Source organism: Chaetodon trifascialis, chromosome 6, assembly GCF_039877785.1.
Source record: "Chaetodon trifascialis isolate fChaTrf1 chromosome 6, fChaTrf1.hap1, whole genome shotgun sequence".
Classification (NCBI taxonomy): Eukaryota; Metazoa; Chordata; class Actinopteri; order Chaetodontiformes; family Chaetodontidae; genus Chaetodon; species Chaetodon trifascialis.
In genome coordinates this window covers 10602650-10627304 of record NC_092061.1, presented here as the reverse complement: position 1 = coordinate 10627304, position 24655 = coordinate 10602650, and the positions used below count along the sequence as shown (strand labels likewise).

General features: G+C 41.2%; 2 protein-coding genes and 1 pseudogene across 2 annotated transcripts in view; 2 read left to right on the top strand and 1 right to left on the bottom strand.

Moving 5' to 3' along the window:
- Positions 1-1331: 1331 nt before the first annotated feature.
- LOC139332147 (solute carrier family 28 member 3-like) lies at positions 1332-11757 on the bottom strand. The gene is made up of 17 exons (XM_070963866.1): positions 11674-11757; positions 11356-11444; positions 11125-11216; positions 9614-9803; positions 8673-8817; positions 8464-8577; positions 7611-7688; positions 7126-7206; positions 6817-6897; positions 6598-6723; positions 5753-5883; positions 5351-5519; positions 5019-5216; positions 4231-4312; positions 3089-3187; positions 1703-1817; positions 1332-1464 (listed from the first exon to the last, which is right to left on the bottom strand). The coding sequence occupies exons 1-17, from the start codon at positions 11755-11757 to the stop codon at positions 1347-1349; spliced, it is 1992 nt and encodes a 663-aa protein (XP_070819967.1). The 3' UTR covers positions 1332-1346.
- Positions 2323-2441, top strand: LOC139333208 (5S ribosomal RNA; annotated as a pseudogene).
- A 4582-nt stretch (positions 11758-16339) lies between the features above and the next one.
- The window catches only part of ntrk2a (neurotrophic tyrosine kinase, receptor, type 2a), an 81374-nt gene continuing 73058 nt past the window's right edge, over positions 16340-24655 (top strand). Inside the window, exons 1-5 of the mRNA XM_070963865.1 lie at positions 16340-16924; positions 19786-19860; positions 21620-21691; positions 22190-22258; positions 22967-23115. Of these exons, the coding sequence (XP_070819966.1) occupies positions 16665-16924; positions 19786-19860; positions 21620-21691; positions 22190-22258; positions 22967-23115 (625 nt within the window). The 5' untranslated portion in view covers positions 16340-16664. The remainder of the gene's footprint in view (positions 16925-19785; positions 19861-21619; positions 21692-22189; positions 22259-22966; positions 23116-24655) is intronic.

Sequence of the window (24655 nt, the reverse complement as noted above, 5' to 3'; positions counted from 1 at the left end):
TAGTTACTTGGACAATTGGTCTAACAGCAAAACCTCTATGACTGACTGGTCTCTGGTGGCCTGATGAATCTGACATGCACTCTGTGTTACCGAATGGGAAAAGGAAGACACCAGTGACATCCAGTGGACAGGAAACACACTGCTTTTACTTGATACTGTAACACTTGTTCCATTCAGGCAAGGCAGAGAAAAGTGAGGTGTAGTTTTTGACGTGTCTATCAAATACATAGTGACAGATATTCTTTCTCTTTTGTGTTAGAAATTGTTCTCATGCGTCTCTTTGTCATGTGTTGTTAAAACCATAGTGGCCATAGTCTATGACATCCTTTGGAGAAAAGGACAGCTGCAGGCAGATGGGAAACACAAAAATACATACTGTTCATACAACATAAACATATAAAAGATAATGAGAGAACACAAATTAGCTGCTGAAATTATGATCAAGCATCGAATGTTCATGTCCAGGAGGATTTCCAGTCGTAAATAAAGGTCTTCATATTTTAAAAAGCAATGGTGCAAGAAGTACTTCAATCTTTACTGAAGTGGTAACACCACAGTGTAGAAATACTCTGTTACAAGTAAAAATCATGGGTGAAAATATTTAATTAAGTGAAAGTTCAGATTTTTCAGCAAGTATCAATATAAGTAAAACTGCTCATAATGCAGAATTACCTGTTTCAGAATAATATTTATTGTATTATTCATAGTTGTTGATGGATTAATAAGTTTATCACTTTAATGATGCGGCTGGTAAAAGGGGTGAAACTCTCAGTTGTGGAAATATCTCAGGTATTAGATTATCAATTAAGATATTATGTAAAAATCAGATTACTTTACATTAAGCTCAGATATAATTAAGTTGCATGCGATTATCTGAGCGCTTGTACAGACATATCAACAAAGGAGAAGTTGTACGTGCTCATGTCTCACACAGAACCTTACAGATATATGCAATATATAGCTGTGTGGCCGTACGTAAACATATACATGCATGCCTATACATTGATGCAAATGTATATTTAAAAGACAAAATAAGTAAATAAATTAAACTCTGAATCATTTTGTCTTAACTTCTTCTTGCTTTAATGAACTGCATGACATACTGTGTTCCCTTACATTCTCTATTTATCTACTCCTGTGTTGACATGTCTGATCATTGTTTTCTCACTGGTGTTTCCTCTATTCCTTCACTTTTCTCATGAATGCAAATAATAATTGTTACACACATGCACATATGCACACATTAATAGGACATGATGATTTTTTTTGGTGCAGAACTTTATTGAGAAAGCATTATAACAGTAGTATATTGTACATTAGAGATTAAAAAAAAGGTTCACAGTGATTCAAAGCACCAAGCTGCAGTTGAAGTGTGTAGGAAGTGAGAGTGTGCAGCAGTGTTGCAGACTGCTCTGATTGAATCCTTCTGCAATCGTCATGTTCCACGGCTCATACACCGTCACACTGCAAATAAAACACACACACACACACACACACACACACACACACACACACACACACACACACACACACTGAATCACAGTGTCTCTCAGTGACGCTGATGTTTTTATAACTACACAAAATCTAAACACACAGCAAATATGTGAGAACTGGGAAACAGTAATTTCACAGGTACAGACAGCGGCTAGGCTTCAACTTGCTACAGTAGCACACAGGTACAAACACACACACACATACACACCTGTTATATAGCTGTGTGCAGCAGGTGACCAGTTGAGAGCTGATGGTCACATTGGTGTTGCTGAACTGTGTGCTCAGGAAATGTGGGCACTGAAGATCAGGGATGTACAACATGCCTAGACCCCCCGGAGATCATATCGTCATAGAAAGTACAAAAACACATAAGTGACAGGATATACTGTTGATTCTGCACATCTACGCTTCATATTGTCTTTTATTACTTTATTACTTAGGTCACTTAAACATTGCTCTCAGAATAATTTTAGCATGTGTTTAAATATAAAATAGAGCTTACAGACATAGAAAATGTGAAAACTGAGACTTGAAAATTGGAATTAGTGTATTTCATATTGTCGTTTACTTTTTCGAATATCTTGAAATATACATTATTATTTTTATATGAAAACGTTTATTATACCTATAGAATTAAATTAGTAAAATGGTAAACAACAGAATGACAATTTATTAAAACATGTAAAAATCTATATATTTTCATATGCTGTATACATCGCTGTAACAACAGTATAATATTTATGGTCATGGCTATCTATGGTCAGTATATTTTGTAACGTGTTATTGATGGAAAATTATAATGAATTTCTCTAAATATTTTCATATACAGCATATGGCCATACCAGGCTGACAACGCCCAATCTCGTCTGATCTCGGAAGCTAAGCAGGGTCGGGCCTGGCTAGTACTTGGATGGGAAACCGCCTGGGAATACCAGGTGCTGTAAACCCTTGCCCTGCGATCGACTTTTTTGGGGGGGATTTCTTGGATTTCTTTTTTTGGATTGGCATATTATCAAAGGAACAGTGTTTAGGATTTAGCAGCATGTAGCAGTGAGGTTGCAGATTGTAACCAACTGAATACACCTCGCCTCACTCTCCCTTTCTAAGCATGTAGGACAACTTATGGTGACCATGAAACCCATGAAAAACATGAAAGGCTGTTCAAGGCTATGCTCTCTACTGTAGATATTCAGAGCCCATTCTAAAGTAATGAAAACACAGCGAAGAGTCAGACAGACTCTCTTTTTCTCCAGCATAAACTAAATACTGAAGTTCAGGTCCAGTTTTTGAACCAGCAGCAGCACGACAGTCCTGCTTAACTTGAAAAATGTTGCTCAAAGACACAAAATGACCACAAAGTTGTACGACCATTACAGAGAATGCAGATGCACTAGCCCATGTAGGAGGGTGGGGGGATGCTTTACTGTACATATCTGAGCCTAGGGGCACGTCTTCTCAAAATCTATCCTTTTAATAGTGTCAAACATGAATGAGATATTAAATGCTGTCATGAAACCCACTGTTTTGCATGAGACCTGACATTATACAGTGTCAGTATGCGTATAAAGGACAGACAGAGGTAAAGACGAGTCACCTGCAATGCAAGCTGTCATGAAACAAGCAACGCTGCCTGCAATCAGAGCTCTGAAGCCACAGCTGGAGATGTCAACTCGTCTCTCTGGAGCCATGGCCGCTGGAACAAGAACAACTATATGTTAAAAAACAAGAAATGCTAATGAAACTTTCAACATCACTTCATGTTCAGAAAACAAACAAAAGAAACTACAACAATTTATTCAATATGCAGCATATGTACAATATATGATCAGGTCTTAAATCCAGAAAAATGTTAAGAATGTGTTTTTGAGCGGCATTATCTTTAGCTTGTAAATGTAAAATCGACACTGTTTTCAGTCCTTTAAAGAGTTGAGCAGAGTAAATTTTTTTTTAGTACAAAGAGATTTAATTTTAAAGCACATTCATCAAGAACAAGCTAATCGTTCGACTTGTCACGGGTCAAGGGATGTTCAACTTCTTCTGAATTGTTACACTGGAGTCTGTCTCTCAAAACTGCCTTTCTTTGATAGATATTCTGCAACTACAACTCTTGACCCCTCATTTCACCTCTCTTTGGTTTTCGTGTAGATACTTGTTTTTACATCTTTTACATTCTTCTTGTGCCACCCTTCTTTTGACGTTTGCAAAAACACACACATTCACACTTGGCATGTGTTACTCGATATGCTGACAGTTATTATTATATGAGTGCATTCATTAAGTTTGGGAAATTTGCTGATATGTGTTTTTGAGGATTAGGGCTGGATATCTGAGTTTCCTTTTGTTTTCGAGGCTATGAGGCAGCCAGAGGCAAATGAAATAGGCTTAACTTCTCATTCAGCCCACACAATGTAACTAGCTTAAATGTAACAGATGGATTCCTCACCACTTACTCCCACTCTTGCCAGCCAAAAAGTAAATAATTATATAAAAACAAAATGAAATTGACTTTCATCCTGCACATTTCTAAAGTATGTGTGTGGTAGTGATTGTATCTAGTGCTTCTTGTGCATTTGGGACAATTAAGTGCTGAATTTAAATGATAACACACTTACTCGATCACTTTTCACTACCAAACATTTTCGACACCAACAAACACATTTCTGCACTTTAATTTCCCTGTTTGTCTGTTTGGTGTTGCTGCTCAGCCTTGCTAACAGCTCACGAGGTGGCACTCACACAATGCTCCAACCGACATCCCCAGGGAAGCGAAGTTGGAAAATCCACACAAAGCGTAGGTTGCAATGGTTTCAGAGTGGACCTGAAAGAGCAAAATTCTTCAGTGAAAAATATCCAAACAGACTTTGACTGTGATGCTCATCTTAAACTATCACTGCATATGTAGCGTAGTGTTCTGTCATATCCAAGTATTATAAGTCATTTTTTACATTTTTAACCAAAGTTGACCTGTATCCCATTAGGAGCTGGCATCTCAGCAATGCTCATTAATCCTCTCTGATGGCGCACACACCAATTTAGTTTTATCAATGAAGACAATGTCCACTCTGACCGCAGTGAAAAAATATACACTAAAATATTATTATTAGCATACAGAGTATACTAGTGTACTTGCATCCAGAGTATTAAACGGTGTACGTAAATTTTGCTAAATTGGGACAAATATTTTGTACTTACTGCAATTAAATATTATTATACAAAAATCCAACTTAAGTTGTATTAAGCATACTTGACTGTGCTACAATGTGACTATTTTAAATGTACTTAATATACTGCAAATATACTGATGTATGACATTTATTCCTCCAGGGCCAAATGCCATGTTTCATATTGTCAACAAAATGTAAAAGAGTATTTCTTCCACCAAGTTTCACGAAAATTGGGCCAGTAGTTTGTCTGTACCTCTGCTGACAAACAGACAAACAAACAGGCCAAAAACTTAACCTCCTTGTTAGTGAGAATGACTATAGCAACAGAAAGGAATGAGAAGACAAGATATGATGACTCACAGAAATATACTGCTTCACGTTGTCCACATATTCAGGCCCTCCTGCTTCCCGCCTTTTACTTAACTCTGCCAACTTCTGATAGGCCACAAACTCATTGAGAAATGTCTTTATGCCAATCAGCTCAGCAACGATGAAACTGTCCTCCCAGGAAATACCCATCATGAAGGAGAGGGGCATGAACACATAAGAGCAGATGAGCTAAATGAGAGACAAACCAAAGCAAAGGAAGAGTGAGCGCACATGCACGAATCAATGTTTGAATATATTTACACTAAGTGTACATTGGAGAGTTGATGTATTTGAGTGTTTGAGTGTCAGGTCACGAGCATAACTGAGAAGCTGAGCTGTGGAAAGTCCAACATCCCGCCCAGCCAGGACAGAGCAGCGTCGAAAAAGGCCAACAGTGCCAGGAAGGCAATGAGGTTGACAACAATATTAGCGACTAAGCCCACGGCCGAAGATGCACCTTGGGATGCTGCCTCTAATATGTTTGTAGTCTCTCTGAGGAGAAACAGGCAACATTTAAAACACTCAACCCTCAAACATCGTATCAAAATAGAGCCGTGTCGTCTGCATACTGGAGTTTATGACATTTGTTCATTTGACAGATTGAAATGTTTTGTATTCAAATAAACGTGTTCTTTGGAGTCAGTGTGCAGGCTGCACCTTTTCCATCACAGTTCATATTGTCTGTATATGAAATTTTAATGTTTGATTATTCTGTCCTCTCCTACCCGTTGTCTAGTTTCAGGTCACGACTGATTGTTACACTGGAGGTCTCCGTTTCAGGCCAGAACATCTTGGCAATGGCCAGGGAGGCAGGGGCGGACATCACTGAGGCCGTCAACAAGTGTGCTGCCTCAACCTCGAAGGAGATGCACATAGAACAAGACATAATCATAATCATAAACATAATCATCGACTTCCTGACTGAGCTGTTAAAGTCCTATGTTTCCTCTCAGGTGAAGAGTCAAGGTCAGTCTAAAGTTTGTTAAATTCTGAAGTTGATATTAAATGAAATGAGAAATTATGAAAAATGTCTTATTCCTGTAACTTTGAGATCTTACAAATGTGTTTCTGTCTTAAATTATGCTCTGGTCATCATAAGAATCGTGTCACAAACATACCAAGTCAATTGTGACTTTAGGTTTAGGAATTCACACTCCACAGGCAAATCAATGGCGTCCTCTACCTAGAGCATATCCTTGTACAACACTCACGCACTGTGTTTTATGTAATTGTAATGGAAAAAACTCACACATTTTTATGCAAATTCTGGCCACAGGGTCAGAATTTCAGACACATTAGCAACGATTTTTTAAAACAACCCCTCTGACCAGTCTTGGTACTAGACTACACTGGAGGAGATCTAGAGAAAAAATGTAAATTGAACAATGAACATGAACTTGATCATTTCAATCTATATGAGCTGAACTTTGAGCAAGCTGCTGTGAAGTGTGAACACTGATTGTTGATGACATCAAGCCACAAACTTTTATTGTTGGTATTTTCTTAATATTCAAACTTTACTGCGATAACCTCAATGATAAACCTTCCTCCCCTGCATCCGCCTCCTCACCCCAAAGGAGATGTAAGCTCCCAAAATGGTACCAGAGATGCTGGCAAACCCTCCTGTCATCACAGCATGGATCTCAGAGCGAGTTAGCTCACTGATGTAGGGACGAATCAAGAGAGGTGAGTCTGTCTGAAAGAGAGCGATAAGGACATGGCAAGGTTGATCTGGGCTGAGTGGATTTACGGATTGTTGTTATTGCTTTGTGTTTAAACTGTAGTTTACCTGTCCCAAAAATATGTTTCCAGCTGCAGCCATCGATTCTGTTGGAGATGTTCCCATGGTAACCTCCATTATGAATCCAATCTGGGAAAAAAAATAAAAGGAAAATAACTGAACTGTAGGAAGAAAATTATAATTATATTTGAATAAATAACATTATTAGGATATAAAATAAACATATTGAGTCTTCAGCTGTCATTATTTTATTATTATTAAACTTTCTTATATGAAGGTTCTTTAAAAACAAATGACTTGAAATAATTGATTTGTCTTCACGTATTTCTCCTGCATTTTATCCTCCCACCTCCTCACCTTACAAATGACCCAGGGCATGAAGCCAATGTAATAGAGGATGGAGATGACAGAGCTTAAAAATACCAATATTGGCATCACCTGGAGACAAATCACAATCATCATCATCATCATCATCATCATCATCATCATCATCATCATCATCATCATCATCACTCATACCATTATTCTATGTGTTTATGTGGACAACAAATCAGTCCACAAATCTTGTATTGTATTTGCATTTGTATAATGTCTGGTAAATTGCACGTTTCCACCATTTTTCAGACTTTTACTTTCATTTTAGTGGGTATAATTGGCTTTGTGACCATACTTTTTGTGACATGACAGACAAAACATTCAAAAACGTTTCCAGGTTTGACGCCTGGATAGTCCAGAAACCAGCTCACAACTGAGTGCTGATGAAGTCACACTCATTTTTGTTCTTATTCTTATCACTGTTACCATTTAACTGTGGCCTCATTTTATACTGGTGTGTGTCATACCTTGAAGACAAAGAGGTGGTCTGTGTAGCTTTCACCAAACACAAACTTAGACCCAACATCTGTGAACGACAGGAAATTCTGTATGGAGGAGATTTTCAATAGTTAGCTTTGAAACAAATGATTCCATTTTTTGTCCATCATCTGCACTTTAAGAGTGATGTATGGATGCAGAAGGAATATTTGTTTGAATGTTTGAACTACAGTAACAGCTCCAAAAACAAACAGTAGATTTTTATGCTGGACACAAGTAAAGAAAAGGATGACACAAGGAAAGAAAAAAGCAAACAAGGACACAAATGTAGGAAACAAAAGAAGGAAACATACAGTCTAAACAAGAAAACAGAGACATAACAAGGAAAGTTATCAAAACAAGGAAACACAGAAATAACGTGACAAAAAAGGAAAGGAAGGAAACAAAAGTAGAAAAAGTCACAGCTCCAGGCAGATAAGTCGTCCCATTTCCCGCCTTTTCCACCACCTGAGCTTCCCCACCCACTCACTCACCTGCTTCCCATTTCCTGTAATCAGCCGAGTGCCATATACTCATTTGTGTCTACTAGCTCTTTGCCAGATTCTAGTCTAGTGTCCATCCGCCTCAGCTTTTCATTGTTTTTTATTCTCTCTACCCAAACCCTTGGCTGTTTGATGATTCCTTGCCTGCCCCCCGCCTGGTTTTGACCTCTGCTTGTTACTGGATTAAAGATGACAAGAACTTTTGGTCTTATCAGACTGTGTGTTGTGCTTCTATGTTCAAGTCATTACAAAAACAGGGAAAAAAAGAAAGGAGGAAACAAGGAAACAAAACAAGGACAATCAACTGAAAAAATTTCTTTGTGTGTTTTTCTGTATGTACCTCTGCTTGTTTTCCAAGCCATTGCACTGCCCAAAAGCCAGTTTTGGTCCTGAGGATCAGCAGACCAAAGATGAACTCCAGCCCGATTCCCCATAGCAAAGTTTTCCAAGACCACTGCAACACACACGCACAACACACTTGCGTACATACATGATCAAAAATTCATTTGTTGGAGTGTGCGTGTGTGCATTTGTGTGCGCATCCCTTACCCTGAATGGGTGTTTGGAGAACAGCAACATTAAGAAGATGAAGAACAGCAAACCAAAGAAAGACACAAGCTGTCTGGTCCCTTGCTGGGCTGTGTCCAGCGCTATCCAGCACACCACGGCCACCAGCAGAGACACATATACTATCCTGGAAAAAGGGGGGGGTGGGGTAATTTGGTTTGTAGACAGAGTATATCTACATAGGTCAGAGCAGCAAGTCAAGGGCATAAAAGCAGTAAGAAACATATACATCCGAAAATGTGAAACAGACTGATATAGAGCCAAATAAACTGCAGATCAAGGTAAGAATAAAGTGCAGGTGTTCGAGAAACTGTTCAAGCATCTTGTAGTGATGACCTGAAGGAAGGAGAGGTGGGTCAACGTTGGGGATCGTCAACCCCATCAGTCACATGTTATCTAACCCTCTTTGTTATATTCCAGTTCTAACATGTCACAGTCCACATTGTGTCTCTGCTTCACCTTTCTTTGGAGGTAACTGCCACTTGAGTGCAATTACCTTACTTTATGTGCACTGTGGCGCACGGCAGGTCTTCTCACACTTTGCCATCAACTGCTTGTTTCTTTTATCCTTCCCTGTTTGATGCAGTGCTCATGCTGATCCACCAACAATGAACGTCCTCAGTCTGAGGACATTGTTGTTGCCTGGTGACAGAGAGACCCTCAAACTGCCTGAACTGTCTTGCACATTGCACACGTCACTCACAGCCAATGAGGAGGATTCTTGTTGATGGCTTGCGATCATTTGTTCCAGTGTCCTCATGTTGAAAATGCCAATCAGCTTCCCTCCTTCCGTTGATAAGGAACTAGGGATAAGGAAGGAAGGAAGGAAGGAAGGAAGGAAGGAAGGAAGGAAGGAAGGAAGGAAGGAAGGAAGGAAGGAAAAGGAAAAACTGAAATAAGATTTAAAGCATCCCATTTCTCACCATCTCATCCAAAACCAGTTTGTGCTGAGAAGGTTTCTGATAGGACAGAGCTCCTCCCACACCCGGTCGCCATAGCGTTCCATCATCCAATCCCAGACCAGGAACAATACGGTTACCAAGGAGATGACCAGCAGCCCGACAGCCCGGTGGAAGTTCAGGACACATGCCGTTATCACTATGGCAACGGAAGCTGAAACAAATTTAGCATTAACATGAATTACGTCCCACCATGCTGCCATCATTTACACCTCTGTTACTGAAACGATTCTGATCTGTCCGTATGCTTCACATCCTCCCGATAAACACACAGGAGGAGATGGAGATATTTGTCTACAATTAGCGGTGCAACACAGAGATCAACGACACAGCTTGAAATGAGACAGCGTGTTTTGATCTGTAAATGTGAATTAAAATAGAGATGCAACTATTCTGCACAATTTTCAACACTGTTTAAACTGATTACACACTCCTGAGAATGATGCAATTTCATATTTATTATTTATTTGATTGAAAAATTGTGGGTTGGTAGTTGTGGAATCCCAAAGAATTACATATTCAGAGGTCTAAACGTTGGTATGAGGGGCTGTTTGTTTCTTTGGCTGAACACGAGCGCTCCAAAATCAACTCTGAACCTTCACAAACACTGAAAATCAACCAAACTTTTTCAAATTTCACTTTGGTGGAACCTGTAAAATGTTTTTTGAAAGTCAGACATATCTCTAAAATACTAGGACAAAAGGGTCGTTCTTAGACAGACGTGAGAGCAACATAACAGGCTGTGTAAATCATAGCCACCAGTATTTTTTTCTTATTGTCCATGGATCAATACAGTATAACAAAAGCACTGATTGCGGTCTTAAATTTGCTATAAGAACAGAAGGTTAGGACTGGGTTAGGGTTAAGGGTCGGCATTTAGTTATGGTGTTAAGGTTGGGATAAGGGGCTTGGGAATGCATTATCTTAATGAGGGTTGTGTGTGTGTGTGTGTGTGTGTGTGTGTGTGTGTGTGTGTGTGTGTGTGTGTGTGTGTGGACAGTACAATAGCAAGCACACATATTCGACATGTGTTCTGATAAGCCACTGCTTGATTTTTCCATTAACAATCATAGTGACTGTGTAGTAAATTGCACACAAAAGCATACACACTCACGCACTGCCATGCTCATGTCAATACGCTCCGAGGCACAGAGCGTGTAGAATGACTATAACCAGTGCAACTAGTTTGCAAAGATAGATCAAACAGCCCTTTTGAGCCTTCAGCAAGACTAGAAATGGATTTTCAGGACACGTAGATGTGGAAATTTAATTCTAAAAGTAGCAAACAAAGAAAATCAGCTGCACAGAGCAGTGGACACACTGTCATTAATCAGAGACTATTTCATGGTGCAAATTTTAAAAGAATTAAGTTTCACTTTGATACTCAGTTTGGACAATGTGGGGGGCAGGCAGAGCCCTCAACCCATTTAGGGTCCTGGGTTACACTTTAACAGATGCTAACAAAGACACTTTACCTGCTGCTAAAGCCAGGTATATGACCAGGCAGATCTGACCTCTGTGCTCTGCCAAACAGTCCTGGAATGCCTCCATTTTCTTCTCAAGCAAACTGTGCACACACAGAGGAGTAACATGAGATGGTAGATGGGGTGAGAGGACAAAAAAAGACATCAAAAGGACAAGAGCAAGGCTGGTAATTTAGATGATACTAAGAAACAGTGTGTGTCTGGCAAAACCAAAAGAACAACCTCTTTTCCCGTTGGTCTGTCTTTTTGTGTGCATGGTTGACAACGTCGAAGCTAGCACTGTCTGCATCGACGTGTATCTGAACCTGCTCCTGTCACACACACACACACGCACACACGGCATGATACATAATATTAAACAGGGTTTACTTGCACAATAACACAGTATTTACTGAGAACCTAAATGCAGGCAGGTGAGTTGAAGGAAAGCCTCCCTGACAGCAGGGTTCTGAGAAGTCTCCACTCCTTTTAAACAGCAGGTCTATTGTTCAAGAATGACTTGAGAAACAAGTCCAAACCATATTCAAATATTTATCTTACCTCTGGCTCGAATGCGTTGTTGTCTTTACCCCGTTTTTGACTCTTCTTCTCTATTCCATTCAGCTCCATTGTCTTGCTGTTCATGTATCTTCAGACACTGACCGGACTTGCTAGGAGTCTTTTTTTTTTTAAGGACACCTGTCCCCCTTGTGTCCCCTCCCATCCTCCCTCCTCCTGTGACTCTCTGTATGCCTTTCACTCAGTTCTTTCGTAGTTTTTGGGATATTCTGCATAATGTCTTTGTCAGATGTGTTGTAACAAGGTGTTTCATTTGTCACATTTCTTTTTTTCTTTGTTTCTTTCCACACACACACACACACACACACACACACACACACACACACACACACACACACACACACACACACACACATAAATGATTATGGTCTCTTGCCGACCGATGTCTTGTCTAGCTGTCATCAGGTTAAATGGTCAAAGGTCATTAAGGGCTTAGCTCGACACGCACACACACATAGACACACACACATGCATACAAACATTCATGCAAATTCACGTACATCGCTGAGTCCTGCAAAGTTCAGTTGCAAACAGGGAGCAGATTTGCACAAACTTTCTAAAACTGGACAGAATACCAGTTCAAATGACTGCTCTCTTCTCTTTTATTCCATTATTTGTTTCTCCCCGGACAGAACACTCTGTAATGTCCCAGTGATTGCAGTGGTTAACATTAGTAGTTACTCTGTCACTTTCCTGAGTTAAATTATTCCTGAGTTAAATTATTCTCAATAACACTCCCTTCTCCCTGGAAACATTGTGTTGTTTCTACATGGATGTAGCTTGAGCACATGACACACTGTCGTCTCATATTTCTCGAGTATCCCAGCAGCCACTAGAGAGCACTAGTGTATTATTTCTCAGGTCCACATGACTGAATGCAGAGGTTAGACCGGCTTCATGTGAGTCCACATGACAATATGTACAAAGATATGGTGACACACAGAGCTATCAGTACAGGAAATTAGACATTATATTACCTTCAATTACAGAACAATCTAAGCTCAGTCATGAGAAACATGCAACAAAGATTATAGTCCTTTGACTTGCTTGTGCATAAAAGTTTCAAATCCTAAGAAAATGCTAATTATTTAGGACATTTCTCCCTTTGAATGCACAAGGACTGTCATCTGTCTTGCATTTGTTCTGCAGGATTTCCAGAACCTTTTTCTCATGGGAACAGGGTATCAGTTCAGTCCAGAGAGGAGTGTCATTCAGTTTTTTCACGTACTGCTTCCTTTCACTATGGACACAGGGGCCCCACTGAAGACTAATATTACTTTGATGTAGCCAATCCACATGTTAAAATTATTAATCAAACCAAAGCCAAAAACTTCAAAAAGCAAGTACAGAGCTGGGGAAATGATATGTTGTCTGACAGAGGCTTGTGTATCGATGCATCGAGAGCCAACACCCCTCACAGTTAATAGAGGAAGAAAAACAGCACAGTGGATTAGCTTGTGTGATATTTTCTGCATATATTCAGTCTGTCTAGTGTCCCAATCGTGACCCTAGCTCTCTGTTACTCGAGGTGGAAGGAGGATAGAAGCCCCTTTGTGTATTTTAGGGGCACACATGAAAGGATTCAAGAAGTGTTGGGCATGACGGTCTCTACCCTGTGTGAACCTGTGGTGATTACCTTTAATAAACACATGAAATGCTCATTTAAAGGTGATCGCAATGCAGAAGTATGTGATCATGATGCCACAGCGGCTGACTGTGATGTAATAGTGGGTATCTGTGACATAACAGGAGGTGATTGTGATGCAGTTGATTGTGGTGTCATATCAGGTGATTGTGATCTAACAACCGGTGATTTTGATGCATACAGGTGATTGTGATGCAACAACAGGTGATCGTGATTCAACAACACCTGATTTTGATGTCACAACAGGTGATTGTGACGCAACAACAGTTGACTATGATAGAACAAGTGATTGTGATATCTTGCTAAAATGGACTGTTTATAGATCAATTAATCAATCAACAAAAATATGGACATTACACTCATTTAGAAAGAGAAAATGCCAGAAATTCTAAAATCTTTGGCTTTGGGACTGTTGGTCGGCTGTCATCTTGGGCTCTGGGAACATTCGATGGGTATGTTCCACAGTAATCTAACACAATACGTAAATTCACCCATAAAGACACTAAATGAGCAGCAGGTGCTCATAGTTAATGACACAACAGATTATTGTAAACACCCATTAGTTTTTTGTGACCATAAAAATACCTGTCCAATGCACCAGTCTCCTGATCAACACAATCAATACCGTTTTCAATATAAAAGAGAAAGTCCACTTTTTAATTCAATTTAACTCATTTGGATCAATTAGTACTTACACTATTGCACCTGATCTGATTTTTTTATACTATCCTGAAACAAATTTTGGAGCTGTTCCATAGAGACAAATTACTCTTATTAGACACATAACATCAAAGTAACATATGACTTCATTTTCAAAGAGCCGGAGCTCATTCAAAAAATAAAACAGGAGACATTTGGAATGTAGTTTCTCAATATCAAGTTCAGGAAAATGTCTGACTGTGATTTTTGAGAAACTATCATTCATGTTTTGTTGTGCAAACTCCTCCAGATATGATACTCATTAAAACCTTTTCTTTCTTTCTTTTTAACTCCAGATGTACAACACAATTAACAAAGGACAAATCAAAAAGCTTCATTCACTGTGTCAGCAGGGAAGCCTTTAACATTTTCATATCTGATCAGTGGCAGCATCCATTATATGCATGTATAGAAATTTGTGCATTGGTGATTTGTGTTTAGCATTTAACACATCAAACGCTGCATAATTTGCACAAGCAGCTAAATATGCGTGGCATACTCTAATGTTCACACAGTATTGGAGAAGACACATCGTGACTCACGCTCTGTCTGTGGATGACAGATGGTCCAGTGAGGCTGATGACATGTTTAAAATGTCACAGACCTTTAACACAGGTTACAACCTCTGCCAATTTTCAAAAGGAACAGAGAGTAATTATAGTATTATGCTGGTGAGACAGTGTTTTAATTGGTGTGCCCACTCTGTTCTGTGCTGAATGCATACACGCCGGTTTTTGAGGCAGGCATCCACCAGATTGGTTCAGACACAGACAGGGCTCCATAATTACACTCCTCTATTCAGCAGCACTGCCTGTGCGTCAGCACAAACGTCATATTAGAGCTGCACATGGGTACCGGACATTGGAGCGAGGGAGAAAGAGCAGAGAGGAGAGGACTCCTCACAGCTGTGGTGTATTGTTGCTGCTCACGGGCAGATGTGCTGTCATTCTGTCTCTCACATACAAGGTGAAAGACTGAGGAGCTCTGCTCTTCAGCGGCGTAAAAGACAGATCAACGCTTGTGTTAGAAATGCATCCAGCGGTAGGAGATCTATAGCAGCAGAGTGACTGGCAAGCAGCCCTATAGCCTCCACTCTAAGATGACAGATTATTGATTCAGGTCCAGTTTGGCTGGGAGCCCCATATGATTATGAAATATTGCCTAATGATTTAACAAGGTGATGCTTGGTCTAGTACACACCAGCTAAAGACTTGATGATTGCCGATTGCTCCCTCTTTCTCTCCTGTTCTCTCTCTCATTCATGTGTTGCTTTACATCCACCTCCTGTCTTATACTTCCAGTGGAGGCACCCATCAGCTCGCTTGGCATTAAAAATAATTAAATGTTGTGTTACATGTTGCTTAATGGTTAACAGGAGACTGCTGTTTATATGTGCTACTCCCCACATATTAATTCTTTCCTCCTCTCAAGTATAAGACTGGAAATGTGGCACTTGAGTGACTACCTAAATGCAAAATAAGGGCTCCTTCAGACAGCTTTGTTTTTTGTCAGTGATTAACTATACACAGGTCTCCTTCTGAAACAGCCAGCATCACAACCAGATGATAATGATGATTATAATGACGACAACGGTGATGATGAGAACCATTATGCCAATTAGAGCCTGTAAATTGATAGCCCCTTATATCTCATTTATGCACATAATCTGAAGCCGGCTAGCAGATAAATTAAATTAAAACGTCTTCATCGCAGCAGACTTCTCCACCTCTCCACTCCCTGTTTCTCTCACTGTCAGAAGGACGCTCACACCTCGTACGCAACTCAAGGCAAGGCCATTACAGCCTGTCACAGAAGATTCACCCCTGACCGCCCAAAAATTAAGCAGAGGGGGTTGGTGATTGATCAGAAACACAAACTCACGCATTCATGCCGGCAGCAGGGGGCTTGCTGATGTGCCCTTGAGCAAGAAACCCTTATGCTCGGCACCTGATCCTACCCCCCAGACCTTTTCTGCAAGCAGAGCAAGGAGCGTTTCCCTAAAGGGGGATCAATGAGGCATCACGTTATACATGATCTGCTTTGATGCTGCTGCTCTTCCTCCTCTGCTCTCCCTCCTCTCTCCTCCTCAGCCTCCACCCGTGCGAGCTGCGCGGGAACAGCGGTGCGCATCGCACGGCTCTCCCGCCCTGACCGCCGTGCATTCTGTATCCACCCAACCAAGCACCACCACCACCCGTCCCCCTGTCGAGAATCATCCACACACTGAGAACATTGTGTCGAGGAGGCTCCGGTCGGTGTGTGTCAGCTGAGAGAGAGAGAGAGAGAGAGAGAGAGAGAGAGAGAGAGAGAGAGAGAGAGAGAGAGAGAGAGAGAGAGACCCTCCTTGGCACACACCCGTCAGTGTGGCAGTGTGATTTTGACTGACGGGGGGATTCTGGAGGAAACACAGAGGAAAGGGACCTTCTCCTGCTTTCTTTTTTCCGTCTCGCTGTCTGTCACTCTTGTCACGGCTGATGGTTTTGTAGCCGCGCCGCCTTCATCCACCTGAGCATCGGATTTTACTTTATTTCTCCTCTCCTTGATTGGCTGAACCGGGGCTGATCCCAGCCAACCTGGGCCGGGCCGTGGGGCTGTTCAGCGAGCCTTATAGCTGAAGTAGGCACCCGAGATGAGCGCCTTGAGACCCGGGACCGGGGCTCTCTCCTCACCGGGGAGACGGTCTTGGTCGTGGCGGTGCTGCTGCTGGTGGTGGTGGGTTGTGGTGGTCGGGGCGGTTGTGGCTTCGGGTGATCCGTGGCTGTCCGCGGAGGCATGCCCGTCGTCTTGCTCCTGCAGCAGCACCAGGATCTCCTGCGTGGACCCGGAGCGGGATATCAACGCTTTCCCCGTCCTGCAGAGCGAGGCGGAGATGGAGAACATCACCGACATGTGAGTGTCTCTCATAAGCATCAGATTTAGAGAAGGAGGATGTTCATAAGTGGCCCTTAAATCTTCATATTTAAGCCATTTTTTTTCATCAATGTTGAACACTTTTCAAATAAATCCTTTACCCCTCAGCTGTGCCTGGAGCTCACAGTCCGCCACGAAAGAGCCAGAACCGCTCGAGATTTTATAAATTTTTTGCAGTGATTCTTAATCTCATGCGTGAATTTGAGGCTCATTTATTGGGCACGGGCTCGGCTCAGACACGCATCATGTGTAACCTACATTGCATAACAGACTTATTGCCATCATGGGGCGCATCAGCAGCGTGGAAGCGGCTCATTTAGAAACGATAGCAGCTGAGGCTGCTAGACTTTATTCTGACAGACAAAGCCCAGTCTGTGCGGGCGCGAGCGTGCTCCTCAGCGTGTGTGTGTGTGTGTGTGTGTGTGTGTGTGTGTGTGTGTGTGTGTGTGTGTGTGTGTGTGGATGGAGACACGCACACCAGACACCACTGTCCAAATATTAGCACAGACACTTCCCAAGATGGCTCACATGAGTGTATTTAAATGAACCACAGAAGCGGAGAAAAAGGGACATTTTTCTAAGCAGATGTCAACATTTTGCTTGTATTTGAGGACTGGTCCCTCGTCTTCGGGTCGCTGTGTGATAATTCAACATGACTCAAAATCTCAGTTTGCATTTGAAATGCACTGAAAGTCCCCACCGCCTCCTCTTTCACTGCCATTTCACAGGCCCAAACGTCATTTGGCCTTGAAATAAATTTAGACATGTCCAAGCGTTCATATGAGAGAGCAAATAAACAAGAGACTCTAACATTTAATTGCTGCGGTATCTTTCTTGGCAAAGATAAACGGCCTTGTTGATAATGACTTGTCAGAGATGAACTTGGAGGAGCCTTGGACGCAGTTTAAATGAGCCAGCAGTCTGGTGAAAAACATCCACTGAGCGCTTGGCTAATGTAAACAGACAAATTACTGATGAACGGGCGACGTCCCGTTCCCAACGACCTTGCCAGAAACAGGGGAGAGGGGTTGTCGTGTCCCCTGTCCCTGTTAATTGCTTAACCGCCCTGGTTTCTTTCATGACATCTGCACTGAAAACACAGTTTGTCAGATCATAATGGGCTCTCAGTGTCGGTGTCAGTTCCTAAAAGGGTGGAAAAAGTCAGATAGAGTTCTTTGTGTTGATTTCTGCTCCGAGTATGTGGATGTGTTTGGTTTGAAAGCTGAGTCAAATGAATCATATTTAGTTCCCATCTGCTGTGAAATATCCTCCAGAAGGTGGGTGTACTAAATGGCTGGATGATTGAGTCAAAATCTTTTTTTTTTTTTTTTTTGACTCATTACCTCAATATTGACAGTGTTGGTGATTCTCTGTGGGTGTTGGCTCTTTGGGAAATATTAACACAAGACAACCAGTGCCGAAATTCGTTTGATAAGATGAAAAAAATGTAGAAGAAAAATCTGTTATACTAGAGGCAATCAGAGTAGATTTAGGCTGATGGACACATGTGGGTGTAGTAACTCCAAGCTTAACTCCTCCCTGCAGAGAAGGGTCCATCAAACCTGACGATAAAGCAGAGATGTATGTGCATGCTGCTGGTGTTTTCCACAGCGTTATCATTCATCTTACTTGAACTGGCTGTCTGCTTTTGACTTTATAGCTGATTTACAGATACTTACCTGCTGCCGCTAAGGGTGTAATTGGTGATTTATGGTGGATTACAAATAAGATTGTCACCCCAAAACATTTTGTCACAGTTGAGTTTCAGCTGCGTTTCATTACTGTCAGGCAGTGCCGCCTTCAGTGAGAGTCATTTTGTGAAATGCTGTGAAGATGCTGCTTTTCTAAGGAAGGCTGAAGCTTACCAGCGTGTAAACCACTGAAAAATGCTGACATTCTGTCTCAGCTTCTTTAATTATTGAAAGGCACATATCAAATTGTATTCCTCTCTTCTGCTGCAGTATTGTTTGCAGGCGTTTTGACTTTATTTGATAGTGACAGCAGAGATCTGACAGGAAATGAGGGTGGAGAGAGGAGAGGTGATATGAAGCAGAAGTCTCCTGCCAGACTTGAACCGGGGCGTTGCGATAACGTGGCGTATGTGCGGTGTAGCACAGCATCTTAGACCCCAGGAGCCTTTTGTCTTTTCAGTCCTCACTAATCATTCCTTTACATTGCATTGACAAATCAAACCACATCAAATCAAATCTAACTACCTCGGTGTAAACTCAGAGATGACAGACGTAAAATACGGTGTATCATGTTGTATTTGAAGTGATTAGCAACAACAAAAAGTCATCTTAGACTGAAGGCCGTTCACGACTTGATCTTGGAAATCAGTGAATCTAATTAGAGATGTTTTACCTCCCGGTTGGATACTGTACTTCTAGCACTTGAAAAACATTATTTCCTGACGTTGGGATTTAGCCAAACAAAACGCAAGACTGTGGACAAAGAGCTCTGCTGTGACTGATACAGCATGTTCCCTGCATGGATGTTGATATTGCACTCCGCTCACTCTGGAGGTTTTGTGTAGACCTAAATGTTCTCGTACATCCGATCCCAAATTTGTACATTTACACATGTTTTTCAGAGCCTGATTTGTTCTTAAACGGGTCAAGTGCCTTGCTCAAGAGCAGCTGAGGATCTCTGCTTGTTTCTCCACTGCCAGCTCCCCGCTGTGTCCCATTTATCAGCTGTTGGTCCTTCAGTTCATTCTTTAATTCTGAACCCTAATTATATGGGCTTATTATGTTCCTTTGTCTTGTTGAAATGCTTTCGTTTCGACTTCCCTCCATTAACAAATGATCCTGCTGACACACACTTGTATCTCCTGACAGCTACATCGCCAACCAGAGCAGCTTCTCCTCCATCAACGACAAAGACCTGCACTACTACAAGAATCTCAGGAACCTGTAAGTCTTTCACGGCTATTATTACCAAGACAAACACTGTGGACCAGGGTACATATTCCAAGCTTTTGTTAATAGAGAAACTTATCTAACATCATATATTTTTAAAATATCCAGTCTCAGAGCCAAAACATAAACAGCAAGGCAGACAGAAGAACATTTTCATTACATTTTACAATTATACAGACTTCTTTGCCTTGTTATAGCCTACTATATGAGAAATATTGATTTACTTTGCCTTTATTGATAATCCTCCTCCTTTGCTGAAGGCACTGTGCTGTCCACATCTGTTGCTGTAAAACCCTGCTGTGTTTATGGCAGCGTCCCAGGGTGATTTGCAGTTACTGTGTTTTGCCATGCATCTGTGTCTCATTGTATTTTTTAATCTAAAACAGGATTGTCTTCCAAGCTGCACTTTCTGGCATTTTAATAATCTGTTAAGTAAACGCTGCCTAATTTTCCAGCCAATATCCAGTTTGGTAGGTTAGTACAAAGCAAGTTACGCACTGCGAGTGAGTGTGCTTTTAATTGTGGTTGGACCCAGTGCACGGCTCTAACTGCAGGCAGGGTGAGCCTTTGAGCCACAATGGAGGGCGACCGTCCCATGTGTCTGAGAAACACTTTGCACTAACTTACACTCTGTGCAGAGTTAATGTTTTGAAAGAAGAGGTCTTGATACTAATATAAAAATACAATTTCGCCATTTTCATATTCTTACAGCCATCATTTTTTAAGTGTCTTGCTTTTTAAATGAAAAACTTTGCTCAGTCTCAGTCCAGACCATCTGTTAAACCGACTTTTCATATCAGATCATGATGTTGTCTTCCAGCCTCATGCCAGCTGAGGAAGGCCACACACTCTCTGCACCTGCTTTATGAGTGCTGAGTAAAGCACAGTATGAGTCGTACATGACAAGGCTTTTTATTGAGACATCTGTTATATTTGGATATAAAAAGAGAAATGTGCAGGCGTTGCACCGTGACATATGAACATGCCTGAACAGCAGCTCACTCGAAAGAGCTTGCATAGACACTGCTGGATTACTGAGGGGTAATCTTTATTTTGTACAAGTGATTCATTTTCAGGAAAGAAGGTCTGTAGATTTTTGGTGCAAGCCTAAATTTATCAGATTATCTGATAAAACGAACTACGGTTAAGAGCTTCAGCTGCAGCAGAATTTAGTCAAAATTCAAAGATTTCTGTGTGCGCCATCAGCTTTCCAAACGAGCAGGTTTACTGGTCTCTCTGAAGAGAAAAGACTTTGTTTCGTTATGTGATTATGTTCATGTTTCACCACTGCAACTTTTTGGTGTCTCGTAACCTCTTACGTGCAGGTCACAGTAAATAAATATATACTATAATAACTTCATGCTGCGCCTTTCAGAACAAAGTTATGAAGTGCTTTTCAGGCAAAACAAATAATAAAAGTAAATTAAATCCTGAAATTAAACTACAAAACAAGAAAGTAATTGAAAGAATCACAGCAAATACCACAAGAAAAGGCAATAACACAAAGACAAGTCTTAAGGAGAGATTTAGAAGAGGACACTGTATATATTCAGAGGATGCATGTTATCTTCAGGTCGATACAGGTTTTGGTGGACGTTAACTATTGTTTTTTCTCAATGTGAACAAGAGCCCTCGTTCACACTCAGACTTTATGGAGCTGATCATGACCCTGCAGTCGCTGCAGTTGCTGGTGACGAGTGTACTGCTGCCGATGACAATGACAATGATGCTGTTGTGTTTGTTTTTGTATCAGAACGGTGACCAACAGCAGGCTAACTTATGTATCGAAGCTGGCCTTTCAAAACAACATCAAGCTGCAGTACCTGTGAGTAAAAACACACGTTATCTGTTCCTTTCTATTCACGCGACAGGACAAAACTGTTAAAAATGTGCTGTCGTCAAATCAAACGAAAATCTATTTTTAATTGAATTCATTTACTGTATTACTTATTGTTGAACTTGTGATATAAAGCAGATTTATGTGTAACGACATCAAGAGAAAATGAACCAGAAAGAAAAGAAACAAGCCCTGTGAGGGCTGAGAGATTGATGGAAATGAGGTCCAGTTCAGGTTCAGACTGAACAGGCTTTATAATTGATCTTGGGATCTTGTCAACATGAATTGAAGTGCGGCACTTGTTATCCTGATCAAATGTATCACTTAAGGTTAACTGTCAGAATCCTGAGAGGGACAAACTTTTAATGAGATTTGATAATAATGCAGGCTTATTGGTGCATGTAGAAATGTGCCGTCAGTTGCTGTAACATCAGTCTGATATTTTGTTGTGGTATCTCATTCCCTGATGTTCGACTTAATTTGCAGGAATCTGAAAGATAACAACCTGTCATCACTGTCCTGGAGGATATTCAGACACCTCAACATCTCTTATCTGTGAGTTCACTGCAGCTTTCTCTATCAGTCTGTCCATCTCACTGTGTGTCTGTTTCTCTCTGGTTTGCCTCCCAGTTGTCATCACAGTCTGTAGATAAACATATACATACAGCGTCTTCAGTGTCACATATAGATTTCTGATGTGATGTGTTGGAGATACGTGTGCTGCTGCATGCAGTTTTTTTTTTTTTTTTTTTTTTAAATTTCGATTTAGATATCATGGGGGAGTCTGGGATTGACTGAAAGGGGGTCGACAAGTGACAGGTACACACCAGGGCTCAGTGTGTTTGGCTTTGACAGCTGTCAATAAAGACGAACATGCCCCCAAACATATGAAATGAAATCTAACGCATAATGTAGAAGTGCTGGTAGAGCCAGGCTAGCTGTTCCCCTGCTCCCAGTCTAAGCTAAGCTAACTTGCCGTTAGTGGCAGCTTCACATTTAACACACAGACATGAAAGTAATATCAATCAAAGTGTAATATCAATCAAAATCCTGCATTTTCCACAATGATGTACTGTTTCTTTAAGGCACTTTGACGCTATGCTGTGCCAGTTGCCACATAATTCAGCTATTGATTGGTTTTCTCAAACTCACTCGCTCTGCTACTCACTGTTCTTGACGGTTCTTGACTTTGTGTGTGTGTGTGTGTGTGTGTGTGTGTGTGTGTGTGTGTGTGTGTGTGTGTGTGTGTGTGTATGTGTGTAGGATCCTTTCAGGGAACCCTCTGCACTGCTCCTGTGAGAACATGTGGATCAAGCTGTGGTTAGGAGAGGAAGCAGACAATCAGGAGCTGCGCTGCATTGAGGATGGAGGAGGACGCAAGCTGTTGTCCAAACTTACGCTACCTAACTGTGGTGAGGACAAACACAGATGCATGCACACACACACACACACACGCGCGCACACACACACACATGCACGCGCAGAGTAAGGGGCTGGAAAAGACATTCACAAGCCGCAGCAGAGTGCAAAGTGTTGAAGCACCTGGAGGAAAACAGTAATCCGAATGGCTTCCTCTCCAAAGATTTTTCCAACTGCATGGTTGTGTGTGTGTGTGTGTGTGTGTGTGTGTGTGTGTGTGTGTGTGTGTGTGTGTGTGTGTGTGTTTAAGTGCATTACATATACTTTATCAAATTTGTTATTACAATAGCAAATGTGCTAAGTGTTTTGTCGGTTCTCTGGGGAGGTGTGGGGGATGAGGAACTGAAGAAAGTAAAACTGGTTGTTAAAACCTAAGAGGAAAAACTCTACAAAGCATAAAAGCCATGCATTAACCACAACCACTGCAGTAATCAGTAATATATACCCACTGGTATGTGAACTTTCACTGGCTAGGATGCTGCACACGCTGTATTTCACTTACACAGGGCTCTGCTTAGCCTGTATATTGTAATTTCCCCAGACACTGTGCATTGCAAAAAGCTACAACGTCTTACGCATGAGCAAGCAAACAAATGACCAAATGAACGCATGCATGAACCCGCTTTTAAACACGACTGAGGAGGAGGAGTTTGGTTTCTGCTGGGTGCCACCAAAAAGCCATTGACACTAAACAGGCCAACGTTATCTCTTGTGCTGTAGGGATTTTTCCCATATGATGCAAAGATTAGCTGCCATATGGAGGAGAGCGAAATGTGTGACATGCAGAGAAGTGTTTGTGCGTGCCATGTGAGAGGTTATGTCATCTCGTAGACTGGTTACAGTCATCTGAGACATTTGCTTGCAGGTGTAGAAAAGTCACTCTGCGGGGCATTATAGAGGCAGAAAGACATCATGCTGAGAGGGACTCAACACAGAGATGACATCAGTGTGAAAGATGCTGAGTGGAGAAAATCCACTGCATGTATCACAGTAAAATGAAGTGTTATAAAGACCATCTGCACTATGTGCTATAGCACCGGTGACCTGCTGTCATGCAGCAGATTTCATTTCCTTTTTTTCTCTGAATCATCATGTATTTGTTGTTAAGGATGGGATTATTTCTGGACATCTTGAAAGATGCACTGAAACACTCAGCTGCGACAGCAATAAAAGATTTGATTATGAGAAACTAATGAGAAAATACTGCATCTTTGTTTAAGTTGCAAAGAAGCTACATTTAGTATCCCCATAAGGAATAATTCATCCACAGACTGGAAAATGCTTTGAAACCTGTGCAACAGAGCTTCACCTAACCAGTAAGCTTGCTGTCACAGACTGCGCTTGCTAATGGGAGTGTTTATCAACCTTGAATGTATGCAGTTAATTGACTGAATCCTTCCCTTTTTCTTAGTTTTTCGTGAATCTCTCTATTTTAACTCTTCAGGCCTGAATCTGACCTGCTCTGATTCGCCAAAGAAAAACCGGTCCAAACCCAGCCTGAATTTGTCGGTTTTTATAAGTGCAAATCTGGCT